We start from the raw sequence: 19,659 nt of genomic DNA, 5'->3' as shown, positions 1-19,659 counted from the left end.
ATCTAGCTACTTGGCACTAGAAGAAAATTTTAACGCATTGTATTGCAGACATAAACAAACCACGTTTTAAATTAATTATAGACAACTGTAGCAATGACGAATATCATCGTTCAAAATGAGGAAATAGAAAAGATGACAAAATAAGTAATTTACCACACCTCTCTTCCTACCCTTGTAAAAAGCGGTTTCACAAGCATCTGCTAACTATTTTCTTTCTCATGTTTCTTCTGCTAGCTAATTCAGAATGTGGATTTCCATTATCAAGTGGAAAAAGACTATATGCACCATCAAAGTTGAATCAAACTCTCCACATATGAATACGCGCATAATGAACATCCATGGATTCCTAAATCCTTATCTCTTTGGGTCTCAATATTATAAGTCAGCAGCTGGTTGCTCTCGTGGTCTGCTACTAGCAGATCACCGCTCTTTCTCAAGCAAAGCACTCTCCTAGGTTCAACACCGACATCAACAGTAAATCGTTTTGTCCAAGAATCTGTTTTGCCACACTCCATTGTCCATAACTCACACCACCTGTTAAAGCGACACTTTCCGAAAAGATATAGTGTTTCCCCCAAAACTGCAATATTGTACTGATGACAACCCCGAGCACCATCTGGTAGCATTACCTCTTCAAAAACTTCATCACCCATTTCGAAACGCACAAGTAGATAACAAGAACCCTCCTCAGTTTTCTTCACAACCCAATATGCAGCTCCATTCACGATTGCAGGTTTCCAACAAACAAAAAAACATGAAGGGGCAACATCAATTCTCCTCCAGGAGTCCGTGCTTAGACTATAAACCTCAGTTAGGTATCCATTCTTGTAGGATATAATCCGGACTACCTTGTAGTCATTAACTCCCGGGTGGAACCCAAATGCTACATGGGTAGTACTCCTATTATAAAGATCCAATTTGGAAGTGGAGTTGATAATTAGAGATTTAGGTAGGGTTTTTAGTTTTCTAAGTGCTGGGTTCCATAAGCATATGGTGCCCCTTACATTAGACAAGCATATGAGCCCATTACAGGAACCGTGCAGCGATAAAGATTGTTGGAGGATGTGTGAGGGAAGCTGGGGTTCAAAATACTCACGAAAAGATTCATCATCATAACGTATTGAGTACAAGTATTTGGCTTGAGATTGGTAGTTTCTGAGGATGATGTAACTGTTTTGGCTTGAGGTTTTGAGATGTACTTGAATGAAAGCAGAGTCACCAATTAGAGAATACCAATGTTGGCAGACTGACCTGAATCGAAGTAGTGATTTTACCAGCAGTCTGACAAGGATCTGAATTAAGATTTCTTCAAGGAGATGGTAAAAATTGGAATTTAAGGACTCTGCTCTGCCCATACTCCTTACAATTTTACGGATAGTCAGAAATCCTAGATTTTGATTTCAAATCAATAAACATGAACTTATAATCAGAAAACTAGACACTACTGAACTCCTAGCCATCGTGGAGTTGGTGTTGAAAATAAACTTGATTTTAGAATTTTAGTTTTAATTAGTATTTTCAAGTATTTGGTATACATGATGCATGTGTGCATTTAATGTTAGTGGGGTAGTAAATGGTGTTGATGGAGAAGGTTATGTAAAACTAAGAGGTATGTGAATTAAGTCTCCTAAATGCTATGTTGGTGGGAGTTATAATTTGTGTTAGTGGAAGATATGAGAGTTAAGTCTACTAAATACTATGTTTGTGGGATTAGTGGGAGTAATTGGGCATTGAAATATAGTTGGTTACATATGTCTTAGAGCCTATATAAACTCATGTACTATACCTATTTTATGTAGAGAGAAAAGTTGAAGAAGAATAAGATGAAATAGAAGAAGTGAAATAATTATTCAAGTATTCCTTCATATCATTCTCTTCCAAAATATTATTGAGTATTGTGTGTATCTAGCCCATCCACTATTTCCAACAAAGTGGTATCACAGGAAAGTTAGAAACCAACAGTTGGGTAAATTGCTTTAGTTGGGTTAGATTAGGTTTGATTTGAAGAGATATATATATATATATATATATTTGTGGTTTGGTTTGAAGATTAGAGTCATCTATATATATATTCCGTATATAATACGGAAAAGGAAAAAGAAAAGGGAAAGGAGAAAAAACGTTAAAACAAGTAGAGAAGAAAAATGATTTATATTCTTATTTTTCTCTACTCCTGTAGGATTTCAAATTGAGTTTTTATATAAACTTTGTGAGGTAGTTACCTAATTACCTAAAATAAGCGTCATGATTTTATTTTTTGTTTGTTTCAAAATAATAATTCACTTTTCTTTTTCAAATAATATATTTTATATTTTTTTCATATATATTCTTTGAGTTTAAAATTTAAAATTTGAATATTTAAAACTTAAAAAGCCTTTTCACAAGCATCTGCTAGCTATTTTCTTTTTCATTTTTCTTCTGCTAGCTCATTCAGAATGTGGATTTCCATTATCAAGTGGAAAAAGACTCTATGCACCATCAAAGTTGAATCAAACTCTCCACATAAGAATACGCGTATGATAAAATATCCATGGATTCCTAAATCCTTATCTCTTTGGGTCTCAGTATTATAAGTCCGCAGCTGGTTGCTCTCGTGGTCTGTTACTAGCAATTCACCGCTCTTTCTCAAGCAAAGCACTCTCCTAGGTTCAACACCGACAACAACAGCAAATCGTTTTGTCCAAGAATCTGTTTTGCCGCACTCCATTGTCCATGACTCACACCACCTGTTAAAGGGACACTTTTCAAAAAGATTTAGTGTTTCCCCCAAAACTGCAATATTGTACTAATGACAACTCCATTCACGATTTATGGTAGCACCATCTGGTAGCATTACCTCTTCAAAAACTTCATCACCCATTTCGAAACGCACAAGTAGATAACAATAACCCTCATCAGTTTTCTTCACTGCAACCCAATATGCAGCTCCATTCACAATTGCAGGTTTCCAACAAACAAAAAAACATGAAGGGGCAACATCAATTCTCCTCCAGGAGTCTGTGCTTAGACTATAAACTTCAGTTAGGTATCCATTCTTGTAGGATATAATCCGGACTACCTTGTAGTCATTAACTCCCGGGTGGAACCCAAATGCTACATGGGTAGTTCTCCTATAATTATGATCCAAATTGGAAGTGGAGTTGAGAATTAGAGATTTAGGTAGGGTTTTTAGTTTTCGAAGTGCTAGGTTCCATAAGCATATGGTGCCCCTTACATTAGACAAGGGTATGAGCCCATTACAGGAACCGTGCAGCGATAAAGATTGTTTGAGGATGTGTGAGGGAAGCTGGGGTTCATAATACTCGCGAAAAGATTCATCATCATAATGTATTGAGTACAAGTATTTGGCTTGATATTGGTAGTTTCCGAGGATGATGTAACTGTTTTGGCTTGAGGTTTTGAGATGTACTTGAATGAAAGCAGAGTCGGTGATTAGAGAATACCAATGTTGGCAGACTGACTTGAATCGAAGTAGTGATTTTACCGGCAGTCTGACGAGGATCTGAATCAAGATTTCTTCTGGGAGATGGTAAAAATTGGAATTTATGAACTCTGCTCTACCCATACTCCTTGCCATTTTGTGGATAATCAGAAACCCTAGATTTTGATTTCAAATCAATAAACATGAACTTATAATCAGAATCCTAGACACTTCTAGCCATCATGGAGTTGGGTAAATTTCTTTAGTTGGGTTAGATTAGGTTTGGTTTGAAGATTTTTTTTTTTTTTCCTTAGTTTGGTTTGAAGATTAGATCATCTCTATATGTATACTCAGTATACAATACGAAAAAGGAAAAGGAAAACGTTAAAATAAGCATAAGAAATATATGAGTTATATTATTTGCCTAAAAAAAAATATGAGTTATATTTTTATTTTTCTCTACTCCTATAGGATTTCAAAAAGTTAGGATTTCAAATTTAGTTTCTATATAAACTTTGTGAGGTAGTTGCATAATTACTTACCAAATCTTAGTAGATCATTTTTTCACTTTTTCTTACATTTTTCCAATGTGGAACTTGGATCCCTATTAAAAGGGACTTGCCGGATCCGTTCTGGGTGGCAGCGGTGCCGCTGCTGGCGCCCCCGTTGGGGGAAGGTGGTGTTTTTATTTTTTATTTTTATTTTTTGTTAAAAGGGTGGTTGTTAATTAATGAATGCATATTGTGTTATCATGTGTACGTGGGTTTTAATTTCTTTTTTCTTGTGGATATTTCAGTTTTCTTTTGGTTGTACTACCATTTTTTTTAATTATCAGTATAAGTTTTGGAGATACCAGAAAGTGATCGAAAATATTAAAAAAGGTACTTTCCGACTTGCTTGATTTGTAACTAAGTTTTCAGAAAATAGTTTTGCAAAGTTTTTGTACAATTTTTTGTTTTCAATTCTCTGAAAACTGTTTCCAAAAATTACAAACCAAATAGGCCCTTATTTTGTCTTTTGATCTCTCTTTCACTTGCATATTTCTCATGTGTCTCGAATAAAAATTGAGGTCAAATATGATGTGACGCTAATTAAAAGAATAATATGTCCAAAATTTTAATAGATATTACACTTTCTTACATATTTAAGTTATAGTTAAATTAAGAAAGCAGACAAATTCAAAGATGAGTACATGATACCGATCATATATGATAGGGAAAAATATAAACCTACCCTACTCTCGATAAGATTGATTAGATTTTATGATCAAGATAATGAAATCTGACGTGGTTCAACAGGTAAGAATAATCCTATTATAACTGGAGGAGGTCAAAAGGATTAAATCATATCCCGACAAATCTGACAACAAATCTCCTATGATTTCGCACAAGCAAAAGATAAGATGAACTATCGACATTGGCGGAACGATTTTGATTCCAATCGACAGTCATAAATAGGGCACCAAGCCATTAAAGAAGGTACAACGTAAAAACTATTATTGATCCCTGCCTTCTTTTTAGACCTTTGTGACTAATTTGATTGTCGGAGAGCTCTTGGCAGGCACCACACCGGTGCCGTCAAGGTTCATCGATCTTCTCCTCTCTTCCTTGCAGGAAAACGGTATCGTATCGGACTTTATAATTATGATAAACAAAATGTTGATTATTTATCATTCTATTAATCAATCACAACAATGTTTGGTGTCCAACCCAGCTTGGATGAATTTCATAGATAGTGGCTGAATAAATCTAAAACAAGTGTTCAAAAGCAAAAGTTAGATTTAAAACACATGTTCAAAAGCAAAAGTTAATTTTATATTTAATTTTAATAATTATCGCAATTTTATTGAGCCACATTAACAAAAGTTAATTTTATATTTAGTTTTAATAATTATCGCAATTTTATTGAGCCACATTGGTAGCCGAATGAACTTCATCCAACCTGAATTGGACCCAAACGTAGTTCAATCAAATAATTCAAACATGTAGATCGTTAAGGAAATTATAGGAATCTTATTTAAAAGAAAAAAAATCAAAATATTATTTTAAGCAGATTTAAGTGAAATATGTATTTATCTAATTATTCAAACATAAAAATTAGTTTAGAAAATTAGGGTTCTTGTTGAAGAGTTTTGTTGGGGTACAGTTTTTACCATAAATAATTTTTTTTCTCAATCATACCACGTATTTTTTTTTTCCTATCACATGTACTCTCCCCATAACGGGAAGCCAAAAAATAAAATAAAATAAAATAAAATTGGCAATATGTGTGATTCATGCCACTCCTCTCTTTCTTTTTGCCATTGCTATGATAGTAACTTTTATCATTAGAGTTATGTTATTTTTAGCCCGACAAATAAAAATCTACTATTTTACCAAGTCTATTTGATTATCCATGTGTCAAATATGATGAGACTTATTTTAAAATATAAAGTAATTAACTATTTTGAAAGTTTCTATCTTTCCATTTTTTTACAAATAAAAGTCAAAAATCCTATCAACACCCTAGGATTTCATTTTAATATTCTTTGTTGGCAAATAAAGTTTGAATCACCATGAAACTTTAATATATATATATAATAAGATTGTTATGCGAATGATTTATCTAACTCCCATAAACAAAAATGAGGACACAAATTTAAATAAGAAAAATTGAAAAGCATTGCAGCCTTTCGCAGCATTGCAATTTTGTATAAATAAAATTCTTATATTTCAATTCCATGAAAATACAGAAGGAGGATGGGGAAAGATGAGCGGCACCTATAAAAAAACTAAAAAGATAAGAAAAGGGAAAATGACGTAATTATGACGTAATTATTTATGTAAACAACTAAGAGTAAGGAAAATGATAATTTTGACGACACTTTCATACCGACATAAAAACCTACTTTAACGTGGCAATACACGAATAATTGTTCCAAATCTCTCTCATCACATATTAAATATACTACATTTTACAGACAAAAATACCCTTTTAGTTTCTCTCGTTTTCTTCTCCATGTATATATATATATATATATATATATCTTTACCTTTTCTCCTCTTTATATTTGTCATTGCTCCATAATTATAATTATAATTATAATTATAATAATAATTATTATTATTAATTTTTTTTTTTTGCTGTTAATAAAAAAGTTTCAGTCAACCAATTTTTTTTCTCTCTATTCTCTTCAACTACAATTTTATATGTTTTTCATCTCCAAGAAAATAAATAAATAAATAAATAAAAACAGAACATTTTGATAGTTTTTAACAAAATTTATGGGACGTAGTAGGTTTCAATTGAATTTAAGGGAGGAAATAAGGAAGAAAGTACTTATTATAAAAATATGTTTCGACAAACAATCGTTTCGGGAAAACATTGATGGTTTTGTGTTTATACTGGGTTTTTCGGCCACGATTTGAAGATATTATGAAATTTGTTAAAGAAGGTGAAGGTTGATTGAGTTAGAGAAGATGAGGATTGCTCTAAGATGAGTTTGGATAGAAAGAGGAAAGATGGTAATTTAGTCCTGAAAGTTTTAATGTGCCCTATAAAAGGAATGCCATACCATTAATTGGTTACCAATTGGACCAAATAAATTGGGTGAATAATAATTTATATTTGGAAAATGATTATTTTGACGACACTTTCATACCGACAGGAAAACCTACTTTGACGTAGCAATACAGGAATAGTTGTTCCAAATCTCTTTCATCACATATTAAATGTACAACATTTTATAGACAAAAATACCCTTTTAGTTTCTCTCGTTTTCTTCTCCATGTATATATATATAGAAAAATGATAGGTCTTCCGACTTCAATTGCCGACTCATCTTCTGAATACAACGTGGTTGAATCATGTTAAAATTCTTAAAACAAAATCCTGTAATCATTTCTTTCTTTTCGACTCATTCCCAACCACGTTGTATTCAGAGAATGAATCGGCAATTGAGGTCGAAAGACCTATCACTTCTCATATATATATATATCTTTACATTTTCTCATTTGCATATTTGTCATTCCTCCATAATTTTATTTTATTTTTTTTACTGTCAATAAAAAAGTTTCAGTCGACAAAATTTTTTTCTCTCTATTCTCTTCAACTACAATGTTATATGTTTTTCATCTCCAAGAAAATAAATAAATAAATAAAAGAAAAGAGAACATTTTGAAGGTGGGTTTTATATATCTATAGTTTTTAACAAAATTTATGGTACATAGCAGGTTTCAATTGAATTTAAGGAAGGAATTAAGGATGAAAGTACTTATTATGAAAATATGTTTCGGCAAACAATTGTTTCGGGAAAACATTGATGGCTTTGTGTTTATATTGGGTTTTTCATCCACGATTTGAAGATATTATGAAATTTGTTAAAGAAGGTGAAGGTTGATTGAGTTGGAGAAGATGAGAATTAATTGCTCTAAGATGAGTTTGGATAGAAAGAGGAAAGATGGTAATTGATTGGGGAAAGAAAAGGGAGAGACCGGAAATAAGATGATATTTTAGTCCTAAAAGTTTTATGTCTTTAATGTGCCCTATAAAAGGAATGCCATATCATTAATCGGTTACCAATAAGAGTAATAATGATTTCTATTTATGTTTGAAATTTTAGAAAAAAAATGATAAATTTGACGAATAATCACGAATTCTACCTTCAAACCCAATTCTACCTTGGCAGTACACGTAATAATCACGAATGGTAAGTTCTCTTACTCACACTCCCTTCCCAATTTTAACGCACAACATTCACTTATCACAATCGAGATCCCAATCCGAAGAGAGAAGTTAAAAAAAAGTTATCACCGGAATTCGAAAATTGTTAGGCCAAATTTCCTCATATGGCGTTTGCCAACGAAATCCCATTCGATTTAAGTCGTTCCTAAAACATGGCTCTCTCATATCGCTTCTCTCTCCTCTGACAATTACAACACCGATTACAATATCCAAAAATCTCAGTCTTTTCTCAGATATGTTCCAACAATCGACTCCTCATGTACTAGTAAAACTAATAGTTATGGTAATGGTGGAGAAACTTAGGGCTGAACTGAAAACCCTCTCGCATGATACTTGAACAAGTTGCGAAGCTTAGACGACCTTGAGCAACATTCCGACAAACCAAACAAAAAACACTTAAAAGGATTCCAGCAAACTGTTTGAGAGTTAATTAATTATTTGCTATCTAACAAACCAAAAAAGCAAATCCATTCAAAAAAATTATAAAATATATTACATACATATTAATTCATATATGAGATTTCAGTAACTTTCTTAGAGAATCTTCCCATTGTTTTCTTGGAAGCTTTTGTTATTCAAAGCAATGAATGTTAGGGAGTAGAGATGGAAAGTTGCCTTGGTATATTTTGGTTTTAGGATTGGTCCATCTTCATTTACCAAGTGGGTGGCCACGTAACATGTCCGTAGTAGGATGATTTTTTCAAATAGAATGAAATAGCGATACTCATTTTAGAATAACAATGTCATATTTTTATATCAGTAGATTTTAAATCGGAATATATCTCGTTAATTATATCATTTTCCTTATATTAAGGATTGCATTGACCGGTAACACAGTCTAGGTGGAGGCATGCCACCAACTAGAAATGACTATACATCCCAAGCATGAACTGCCACCACTTTCTCATGTCCCAAAATTTTAGACAGAAAAATAAAGCATATATACTGCCCAATACAAATTCCAATGGTAAAATGCTTCATTCAAATACTAGTAGTTAAAAGAGGACACTAATGATTCACACTCCAAGAGTGATAAATCAGTTTATTACATATGATTTACTTGCGAAAGATCGACAAAGCTCCAGGCAATTATCCTCCTCGCAAAGTCGAGTTTGGGCTTAGTGCCGGTTAGGGTTTTGTTGATGGATTCAAGAGAGAGAGACATGGGGTAGGTTTTGGTTGATGGATTTGGGCGGAGGAGTATTGAATATCTTCGCGCGGCTTAATGATCATGAAAATAAAAATCAGCTCCAAACTTTTTAGCTTCGTTTGTGAAATAGAATCAACTAAAAAAAGAGGAAATAAAAATATTTTAATTTTTTTTTTTTTTTAGTTTGGTTAGATAGAAAAAGAAAAGTTTTAGAAAATTAAGATTTTTGTAATTCTTTATTTTATACAAAATATTGTACGGGCAAATTTTATCTTCCCGTAATAACATCGTTTTTTTATTTAGTGTTCCTATTTTACTTAACAACTTCTCATTGATATTATTTTACCCAATTACTATTGATATATAAATTTTTATTTAACTTGACTTTCATTCCTGATTGTTTTTCATCATATATGAACAATAGTTATTCAAATGTCTGAATTAATTGAAAACTTTATTAATTTTTTAATATATTTTATTACTAATTATTTATTATTTTATTATTTTTATAAAATAAGGGTAATTTAGGTATCCAAATTATAATATGATATTTTTTCTATAATTTTCTTGAATAAATTTTCATACTAACAAAATACATACTAGAAAATCAATTTTCTTTTTCATTCACTGCACCTTTTTTTTTTTTTTCATTTTTTTTCCTTTCTTGTTATTTCCATCTAAGCAAAGGAGCCACAAAGAGAGTGATTTTTAAAGTGGTATGTTAAGATTATAAGGGATGTACACGACTAATATTTACTAATTCAACTATAAAATAAAATTGAAGATTGAGACGTGGTACAAGAGAGAAGTTATCGGATGTGTTGGTAAAAATTATATTTTAAGAAAAATTAAAAAAAGTTTTAAAATTAATTAAAAATTAAATAAAAATTTAAAATTAGATAGAAACCATAATGGTTTACACTGTTACCATTTTTCCGAACGTTTTAGCATTTATGCATTTTTATTTTGTTGTGGGACTATGGTTATTTTGTTAATGGGATTAATTTTATTTAAATTGTAAATTGTCTATTTCATGAGGGGCAAAGTAGACTTTTAATATGTAAATGGCATAATTAGCATTTGGTTATTTTATGGAGGGTATTGTGGACTTTTAGTAGGCAAAGGGCATATTTGGTATTTGGAAAGACTTAAGGCGCTTTTTAGTCATTTAGCGTGGTCTTGCCTTTGACCAAGTGTGGGTGTGACACATGGGTGTCCACTTGGCTGCACTTTAGTCCTATGTGTGGCATAAGACTTCTTAATGATTCTGCCGAAGGCCATTTCGTCCCTTTTGTTTCCTTCGCCATAGTCATCTCTTTACTTGCCAATTTGACATACTTGTGTTGGAGAATTTGGAGATGGCTTGTGAATGCAAAGTGTTGTCAAAGTTATGGGCTTTCTTTTGGTATCAAAATTGTAAACAATTTCTCATTGGGATTTTAATAAGGGAAAGGTTGTGGCTGTATTTCAAGTAAGTGTTCTTCCTTTTGGATTGGTGGTTTTGATTCATTCCTTTGGTGATTTTAAAGTATTGGTGGCAAGGGTTTTTGCTCCTTTTGAGGTAGAATTGTCCAAAAACTCACACATTTTATCTCTTTAATTGAGTTGTTACTTGCTTGAAAAACTTAATTGAACTTTTATGCATTCTAAAATTTTTTGACAGTAATTACATTATGATGTTCTGCCCAAAATTCATGTAAATTCGAAATTTATCTTGTAGGAATGAATTGATATTAGGATAATATAGTTATTTATCTTCCATTGAGACTTGGTTTCACACAAATTGATTAAAAAATAAATTTACTATGAAATTCTGAAATTGGAGTCAGCTTGCTAGACAGAATTTCTCCAATTTTTCTCACCAAAACTGTTTCAATGGGGAAAGGATTTTGGTAAAATAAATTGATATTTTCAAATTATAGTATTTAAACTTTCAATTGATTTTGGATTCAGTCAATTTGGGTGAGAATTGAATTTTCCATGAATTTTTAAAGTTGGAAACTACAGGTTGAAAATCTGTTTTCTGGACAGAATTAGATTCGAAATTTTGTGTCAAAACTTTTAGAGAATGGGTTTTGTTAAAATAAATTTATATTTTCAAATTATAGTATTTAAACTTTCAATTGACTTTGGATTCATTCAATTTGGATGAGAATTGAATTTTTTATGAATTTTTAAAGTTGAAGGTGTCAAGCTGAAAAATCTGTTTTGCGAACAGAAAACTTTGGGGCGATTTCATTTCGGTGATAATTGGGATTTTCATTCCAATTGAGGTAGGGGTTGTCCTAAGGTCCAGAACCTTTGTTTCTTGTGAATTTAATCTTCTTTAATTGTTTATCATACCATGTTTACACTTAAAGTTTTTCTTTTGAATGCTAAATTTTAAATGTGGTAACATGCTTGATGTTGGTGAATAGCATGCTTACTTTATTTTACCTTGGCTGAAAATGATAGGAAATGTGACATGTGACAAAATTACGATTTACAATATCATGTGATCATCTTACTTGGCATAGGGAAGTGGAGACATTTCATGAGATGGTTGTTGCAAAAAAAGATTTGAAAAGAACGATTATGGAAGCCAAACGGCAAGGGGAAGCCTTGTGTCCGTGTAGTAATTAATGAAATTGAGAGAAGGCAAAGGAAAATATCCTACGTGTGGTTGTGTCACTAGGTTCCAAATGACGGCAAGGGATAGCCTTGTGTCAAGGATAGATGACCAATTATCTTCTCGTGGTGCCGAGGAGGCTTGCCTCGAACCGGGTTACATTAACTTTTTAGTGATTGGGGTGAGGTTTCAGGAAAGTGGGAAGTGTCTTTGGCATTAGCATTGGCATTGCATTGCACTTCATTTTATTATCTGACATGATATTATGTTCTCAAACCTGCATGACCCCTTTATCATATGTCTATTCTTTGTTTAGATTTACGGAAGTATCAAGGAGTGCGCTTTAAGCAACTCCTACTTAGCTGTGATTGTTCATTTCTATTCTATACACATCTTTTCAGGTCAGGAAAAGAAAGTCACAAAGGACGTTCCTCTCCAGCTATATCCTCTTTTGTTTACAAGACAATGCATATTAGTGGGACAATGTGTATGGTGTTGACTCAGTTACATCCTTGGCATGTAATAAATGTTATTACAAACTGTGAGCCTTAAAAGTTGTAATATGAGTATCTTACCTTCTATTTTTCAATTATGGTTTTATAATGGGAATAGAGAGGTGGATGTGTATGTTGAGACAGATTCACATGGATGTTTATGTTTGTGAGGCCTTAGTTTATCTGTGTGGTGGACTCCGATCTTGGGCGTGACGGAAACTATATATCTATATAAATTTATGTTTACATAATGCATAGCAATTGGACCACTTATCTCATTATGCCAATACGAATAGGAGGATAGTAGGAAATGGGCTTTGGAAATTAAATAATGGGCTGGGTTAGTTATATTTTAAAACAGAAAATGATATCAAATTGGGTTGGGCTGTATTGTTAGGCTAGTCGTATAAGTTATAACAATTGGGTTGGTTTGGATTATTGGACTTAATTTTTTAATAAATTCAAATGATTGACAAGAAACACATACCTCATTACACATTATTTTTGAGAATTCGAGCTCTTATCATCTACTTTTGAAAGTAGAGAAAATATCACTACACCACAAGACCTTTGAAGTATTTAAATAATATACGGAGTACTTATTGTAGCATAAATATATAAAATAACATATATGTACACAACTGTGGACTTTGTTTTGAACTATTCGGATATCTCTTGCCTAGACGTGGTACTTGGATAGCCAACTAACATGAGTCCAACTCGCCCTTTGTTAGCCATTTTTCTACCTGAGAAATTATCTGTATGTATAGCATTAAAATAATTTATTTCAAAATATATAACTTGTTCAATTACTTTAATTTCCAAAATGCAAATAAAAAATTAGATTGACAGTGGACAAATATCAATTTACAAATGAAAATTAACATGATAAAAACAGTACAAAAGATAGAAGTCCTTGCCACATCCATGGCTGGAATTTAATAATGCAAATACGAAAATTTAATTATCATGCAGCACCCCGAGCCATTGAATTGTTGGCTAAATAAAATAAAATAAGATAGATACCATATGGTAGATACAAATTTCAAAACCACTTGAGATCTATGCATTTGGTGTTGTATATATATTGGTTGTAGTAACATATAATTTTTTATCATATAAATAAATGGGATTGCAGATTCATCTATATTTTACTGAGGGGAGTGTGGCATCCACAAAAATGCCACATTATATATATTTTTCATATTCCAGGCCAAACCAAAGTTGTCGATCACTTTCAAATTTTTAGCAAACCACGCTCAACAGTCGAAGCAAAGATAAGTACACTACAAGCTAGGTGTATCCGACATGTCTAGGGCGAGAAATTATTTATTGCAATCGTTGTAAGGATGACGTGATGTAACAGTTGGTAACAAAAACTTTAATAAAGCATATATATCAGTTTTTTTTAGTTCTATTGTAGATCCACTTTTTTTTTGGGAGAATGTTTATAACTATCAGTTGTACTACGTCATTTTTGTAACAATTGCAATGAATAATTTCTTATTTAGAGTTTAACCTGAATATAACTTAACACGTGAGGGTATTTCTATAAAAAATTATATATCCAAAGGCTCGAACTTGACCTCATACATCATAAGACATTATGACCGAATTCTCACCCAGCGGGCCAGCCCGCAGAGTTTAATGGAATTCCGGTAGGCCAGCCCGCAGAGTTTATTTAATTAGTTTATATTTCTTACAAGCAAATCTAACCATCTTTATTTGTCCCAAATTATCTCATTCGAACAACATTTTTGTATTAAAAAATCACGTTTATTTATTTCCTTTTACAAGTGTGAACGCATCAGATCCCTTGAAACAATACCCCACGACACTATGCCAAATGGCCATCAACATCTCCTACAGTACCCTTAAACTCCTCCTATATATTGGGGGCGTGTGTCCTTCACACTTCTTCACATAAACAATCTCTCTCTCTCTCTCACACACATATTCCTCTCTTTAATTCCTAGCTGCTGCTGCTTCTTCTTCTTCTTTCATGGCAAATACCAACCAAACTACTGAACCACAACCATCCTTAAATGAAATTAAGCTTGCGATCCCTGACGATGCACAAACCATGCAGGGACCGGAGGTGGAGGTTTTTGACTACTCTAAAAGAGCACAGTGGCTTAGAGCCGCCGTGTTGGGCGCCAACGATGGCCTTCTCTCGACAGCATCACTGATGTTGGGAGTTGGGGCGGTCCGGAATGATGTAAAGACCATGATCCTCACCGGGATTGCCGGGTTGGTGGCCGGAGCTTGTAGTATGGCCATCGGAGAGTTTGTGTCTGTGTACTCGCAGTATGACATAGAAGTGGCTCAAATGAAGAGAGAGAACAATATTATGAGTAGAAATGCATTGGAGGACAAGAAAAGGGGGTTGCCGAACCCGCTCCGGGCGGCAGTGGCGTCCGCCTTGTCGTTCGCTGTGGGGGCGGTGGTGCCACTGCTGGCGGCGGCGTTCGTGAAGGACTATAAGCTGAGGTTGGGGTTGGTGGTGGGGAATGTGAGTTTTGCACTGGTAGGGTTTGGAGGGTTGGGTGCAGTGATGGGAGGGGCACCTGTGGTGAAGTCCTCGTTGAGGGTATTGGTTGGGGGTTGGCTTGCAATGGGGGTCACTTTTGGCTTAACCAAGTTGGTTGGTTCTACTGGAATGTGACACTATTATTTTGCTTTCCCTCCTTTTTTTTTTTTTTTTTTTTTTTTTTTGGGTAACTATTTGTATTAATATTGTGATCATTTTATCATCAGTTTTAATTTATATATATATATTTTTGTTGGTATTTTGGTTGTACTTTGACCCTTTTTAATTTTCAGTATATGTTTTGGAGATGCAAAAAAAGTGATTAAAAATATTAAAGAAAGTTATTTTCATTGTCCCTTTTTATTAATCTTCGACGGGTACGTTCAATCCTTTTTGTTCTTGAATATACACTATATATCTTGCTCTTTTATTTTGTAGTAGGCTAAAAAAAACTAAGTCAATATGTATATGAGGATCACATGCAACTTTTTTTTTTTTTGAAAAGTGAAATAAATATTATAGATAGAGAAATGGATTACAACAGGCCATATAGCGCAGTTAGCCTCGGCAAACTTAAAGAATAGGGCCCAAAGCCCGATCACATGCACCTTCAGTTTATGATGATCACATGGTATGCGTTGAAGATGATATATTAAGACTCTCCAAATTTGATAGAATCCAACAAAAACTCTTATCAGCATTTAAAAAGAATAAAATCTCTCTTTTTAATATTTTTCTCAATTATTGATTAACCCAAACACACCATGTATAATTAATGAATATATGTATAGAGTTTATTTTTTTTTTTTTAGAAAAATAAATTTCAATTTTATATAGAGTTGTTAATCAATGTATCAGCATTAATCTATGTATAGAGTTGTTAATCAATTCCTTGGAACCAAAGTTCTATTACCTAACAAGAATTTTCTCTAAAGAAACATAACTCTTAATTTAATGAAAACCTAATAAAAATAGGAAATTGAAAAAAAAAAAAAAAAATGTATGATCCACCACCAAAAATATATAAAGCCTCATAGAATATTATCACTTCTTTGTTCCTTCATTCCGCAAAAATGCTAACTCTTCCACTTTTAATATATATATATACACACTCTAATCTGAGGAGCCTTGAGGCATATAATCCGTATAAGTTTTAGGAGGTGGGCTTGTGGGATGTGGCCCAGCTTAAAGTGAGCGGTAGAAAACCACCACCTCTAAAAAACTAATACAAAGGGCGTACTAGTGGACATCTACGTGTATTGAGGATAAGTAGGCATTTGATGTCTATAGGCTATAAGAGAATGCTTAACTACTTATTAATGAGTAGGGTGAAGTTACTAATCTTTATGTAGTCCAAGAACAAAATAACACATTATATTTAATAATAAAAAAATTCACACATTTCTCTACTTTTTCGGATCAATCATTAAATAAACTATATAGTGTTTTTAGGTGTTGATTATTTTGTTATTAAATGTGATGTGTTATTTTATTATTAGACCACATACGGATGAGTAGTTTCACTTTCCTCACTAATAAGTAGCTAAACATTATCCTATGCTATATGCAATTTTTTTTTTTCCTTCTTTTTTCATGATCCCACATATTTAATTTGAATCTCGATTCCCTCCTGTGGAGGGAATCTTGTGCCTTGATTTGTATCTCTCGTGCAATGCATTATATCATAATATAATAATTATATGATGAAGTGTAATACGGTGAAATAACGATATAACGTAATTGTTATGTAAGCAATGTGAAGTTATTGAATAAGTGATGCAATTTTTTGCACAAACAATTTAAGGACATGGCACAAGATGAAACGGTAAGAGATGATCTGCTTCCTTATTGCCACATTGACGGCTGTAATTTAATAATGAAAATAGGAAAATTTAATTATCATGCAGATGCACCCTGAGCAAGTGAATTCTTGGATAAATTGTAACATATGGCAGCACTATTACATACAAATTTCAAAACCAGTTGAGATAAATGCATTTGGTGTTGTGTGTGTGTGTGTGTGTGTGTGTGTGTGTGTGTATTGGTTATCATTTTTTATCATATAAATAAATGGGATTGAAGATTTGTCAGTTTTTTTTTACTGAGGGGAGTGTGGCATCCACAAGAAAGGCTCATTATATAATTCAGACCAAAACAATGTTGTCATTTTCAAGCTTTTAATTAGCAAATCATACCCAAAAGTCTAAGCAAAGACAATGACACCATGTATGTATGTGTATGACTATATATATAGATATATTCTGAGGGGATATTTTCATGACCCTTTTGTAGAATCTAATCTCTGTGCACACACTTCAGTTAGTCCTTCAAACTCTATTAATTTTTAGTTAGTTTTTTCCTCTTTATTAATACCATATATATATGCTTGTAATGGACATCTCTATTTAAGTGTTGATAGGGACTCAATTGGGATAACACCACTGAGTTGTTAACCACTTTGAAAACAATGACTTTTGCAAATTACAACAATAATAAATAGAGTAAGTTGATCATGAAAATGCGTGCAATATTATAAACTTTTTCCAATATAGCATACTTTAGTATCATTCCAACTGTCCTAACCAAATAATATATATATACATTAAATTTCATTATCATTTGGGAAAAAAAATTAATAAATTGAGTACAGCTGTGTATAATGAGGGTTGTTCACCGTAAATTCACGCTCTTATCCATTAAATCGACTGAATGACATCGTCATTAAGTTAATAGATGAAGGCACACACCAAGAAACAAACAAATAAAAAAATAAAAATAAATTTGTAAGCTTCATAAAGTCAACTTCTTTGCTCAGGACGATTTTGCCAGCTCCAGATTGAAGTTTTTAACACATACATATATATATATATATATAATATACAAACAAATAAAATAAAAAAAAAAAATTTGTAAGCTTCATAAAGTCAACTTCTTTGCTCAGGACGATTTTGCCAGCTCCAGATTGAAGTTTTTAACACATACATATATATAATATATATAGGATGCGTTCTGCTACTAATTTTAAAAGCTCCTAACCATACAATTTTTTTTTTTAAAGGTCAATCTAACCGCATACTTTGGTTATGAGAATCCCATCTACTTTTAATAAGTGTTGACAATGTGCGGTCCACACACGCCCTAATTATAATGGGAAGGTTGTATCTGGCACTGGTATCATTGAGGAATCCATCGTGTTCACACTTCGGAATGAATATTCTTAAATTGCGCAGCTTCAACCTTTCAAATTGGGATAGTCTCTCCCGCCCTCACTAAAATAGAGACGCATATATTATTAGGTGTTTGGACCTGTCTCATCTCTTTGGGAGACATATTTTTCAAGATAAGTAATTTGTATTGGTGTGTTGTGTTCATGTCAAGACGTGAGTATCTTGTTAAATGAAGTGAAACAAATGTATTATTCGTGTCAAGAAACTTTGACAAGAACACGAGACGTGTAACTCATTAATTTAATAAATGGATCATGATAAAACACATTTAAATTATTTTTTATACAGGTGATGAGCACTGAAAAATACGCATTTCAACTCCTTAAACTTGAATATTTTAGGACCTTATTCTATCTTATTTTTCCGTTTTAGTCTAATTTCATGTTGTTTCCCTTTTCAGGAGCTTATTCCCAAAATAAGTTAATCCAGCTGAATTAGAACATAAAAGATGCAATTTCAAGCTCAATGGAAGAAAGGAGCAAAGTGGAAGTAAGTTGATGAAAGGAAGCCCCTTCGATCGATCGAACATATCTCAAATCGATCTCACATTGATTGTTCCAATAATGCCAAGATGGATTGAGCCTTTTGTTCTTATCCTCAGTAAAATGCCTTCTTCGATCGATCCAACAATTTTTCGATCGATCGAACATCTTTGATCTTATCCGCACGTATCACTTTTGTCCTCTTCCCAAAATTATCTCAGCCTTGTCTTAATTCCAAAAAGGTGCCGCCATGGTTCGATCAATCAAACCAACCTTAAGATCGATCGAACTGCCTCGAGTTGCATGAAAAGTTGATTTCAAGCTAAATTAAATGTGTGCTCATGGTGCAATCATTGGGAGGTCCTAGTGCATGAGGTCTAACCATTGGGGGTGACATTTGAGCTATATATATAAGGATTTTGGCTATTCTGAGTAAAGAGGTTGGTGAGATTAGAGAGACTTGGCTAGAGATTAGAGAGAGAATACACAAATTAGGAAAGTTCTTCCTTTCTTCTAGGGTTTCCACTAAGGAGGAAGAAGAAGATTTCTAGCATGAAGATAGCCCTTGAGGGTTGGATGACAACATCAATGAGTGGCTAAACATCTTCTTGGGGCTAAAGCTAGCCTTAAGCATGCCTCCTAGACTTTGATGTATTGTAATTAATGGGGATTAGTATTGTAATTCTTGTGTTGACCTTTGATATATATATAAATCTTGTTTCTATCATGATTTGTGTAGTTTAATACTTCCAATTGCCCATTTCATTTTATTCATATGTCTATGAATGATAGAATAGATATTCATGTGTTTATCTCTAGGTTTTGTGATATTGATGCATATCTATGTGTGTTGATGCTATGAATCTAGTGATGGTCAAGGCATGGTGCTTAAATGGAATACTATTGTGATTTGTTTGATGGTTCATACTCATTTTTTGATGAATTGTGTCTCTTTCTTAGTTTAATTAGTTTAATTTTTATGTCCTTATCTTAGTTGAAATGTAGTTGCTTTACTTTGTTAGATG

The 19,659-nt window shown here is 32.8% G+C and overlaps 3 protein-coding genes across 3 annotated transcripts; 1 reads left to right on the top strand and 2 right to left on the bottom strand.

Moving 5' to 3' along the window:
- Positions 1 to 287: 287 nt before the first annotated feature.
- On the bottom strand, positions 288 to 1,355 carry LOC132295870 (F-box/kelch-repeat protein At3g06240-like). The gene has a single exon (XM_059794137.1). It carries the CDS (start codon positions 1,353 to 1,355, stop codon positions 288 to 290), a length of 1,068 nt encoding a protein of 355 aa, XP_059650120.1.
- Positions 1,356 to 2,785: 1,430 nt separating this feature from the next.
- On the bottom strand, positions 2,786 to 3,577 carry LOC132295869 (F-box protein At3g08750-like). Its single transcript, XM_059794136.1, has one exon. The coding sequence runs from the start codon at positions 3,575 to 3,577 to the stop codon at positions 2,786 to 2,788; it is 792 nt and encodes a 263-aa protein (XP_059650119.1).
- A 10,755-nt stretch (positions 3,578 to 14,332) lies between these two features.
- LOC132286233 (vacuolar iron transporter homolog 4-like) lies at positions 14,333 to 15,398 on the top strand. Its single transcript, XM_059788507.1, has one exon. The coding sequence runs from the start codon at positions 14,398 to 14,400 to the stop codon at positions 15,058 to 15,060; it is 663 nt and encodes a 220-aa protein (XP_059644490.1). The 5' UTR covers positions 14,333 to 14,397; the 3' UTR covers positions 15,061 to 15,398.
- The last annotated feature ends 4,261 nt before the right edge of the window (positions 15,399 to 19,659 follow it).

The sequence above is a fragment of the Cornus florida genome, unplaced genomic scaffold, assembly GCF_030987335.1.
Source record: "Cornus florida cultivar Cherokee Brave unplaced genomic scaffold, ASM3098733v1 CherokeeBrave_3.0.0_Hap2_Chr02, whole genome shotgun sequence".
NCBI lineage: Eukaryota > Viridiplantae > Streptophyta > Magnoliopsida > Cornales > Cornaceae > Cornus > Cornus florida.
The sequence above is the reverse complement of the archived record's forward strand: the minus strand, read 5'-3'. Positions and strand labels throughout refer to the sequence as shown.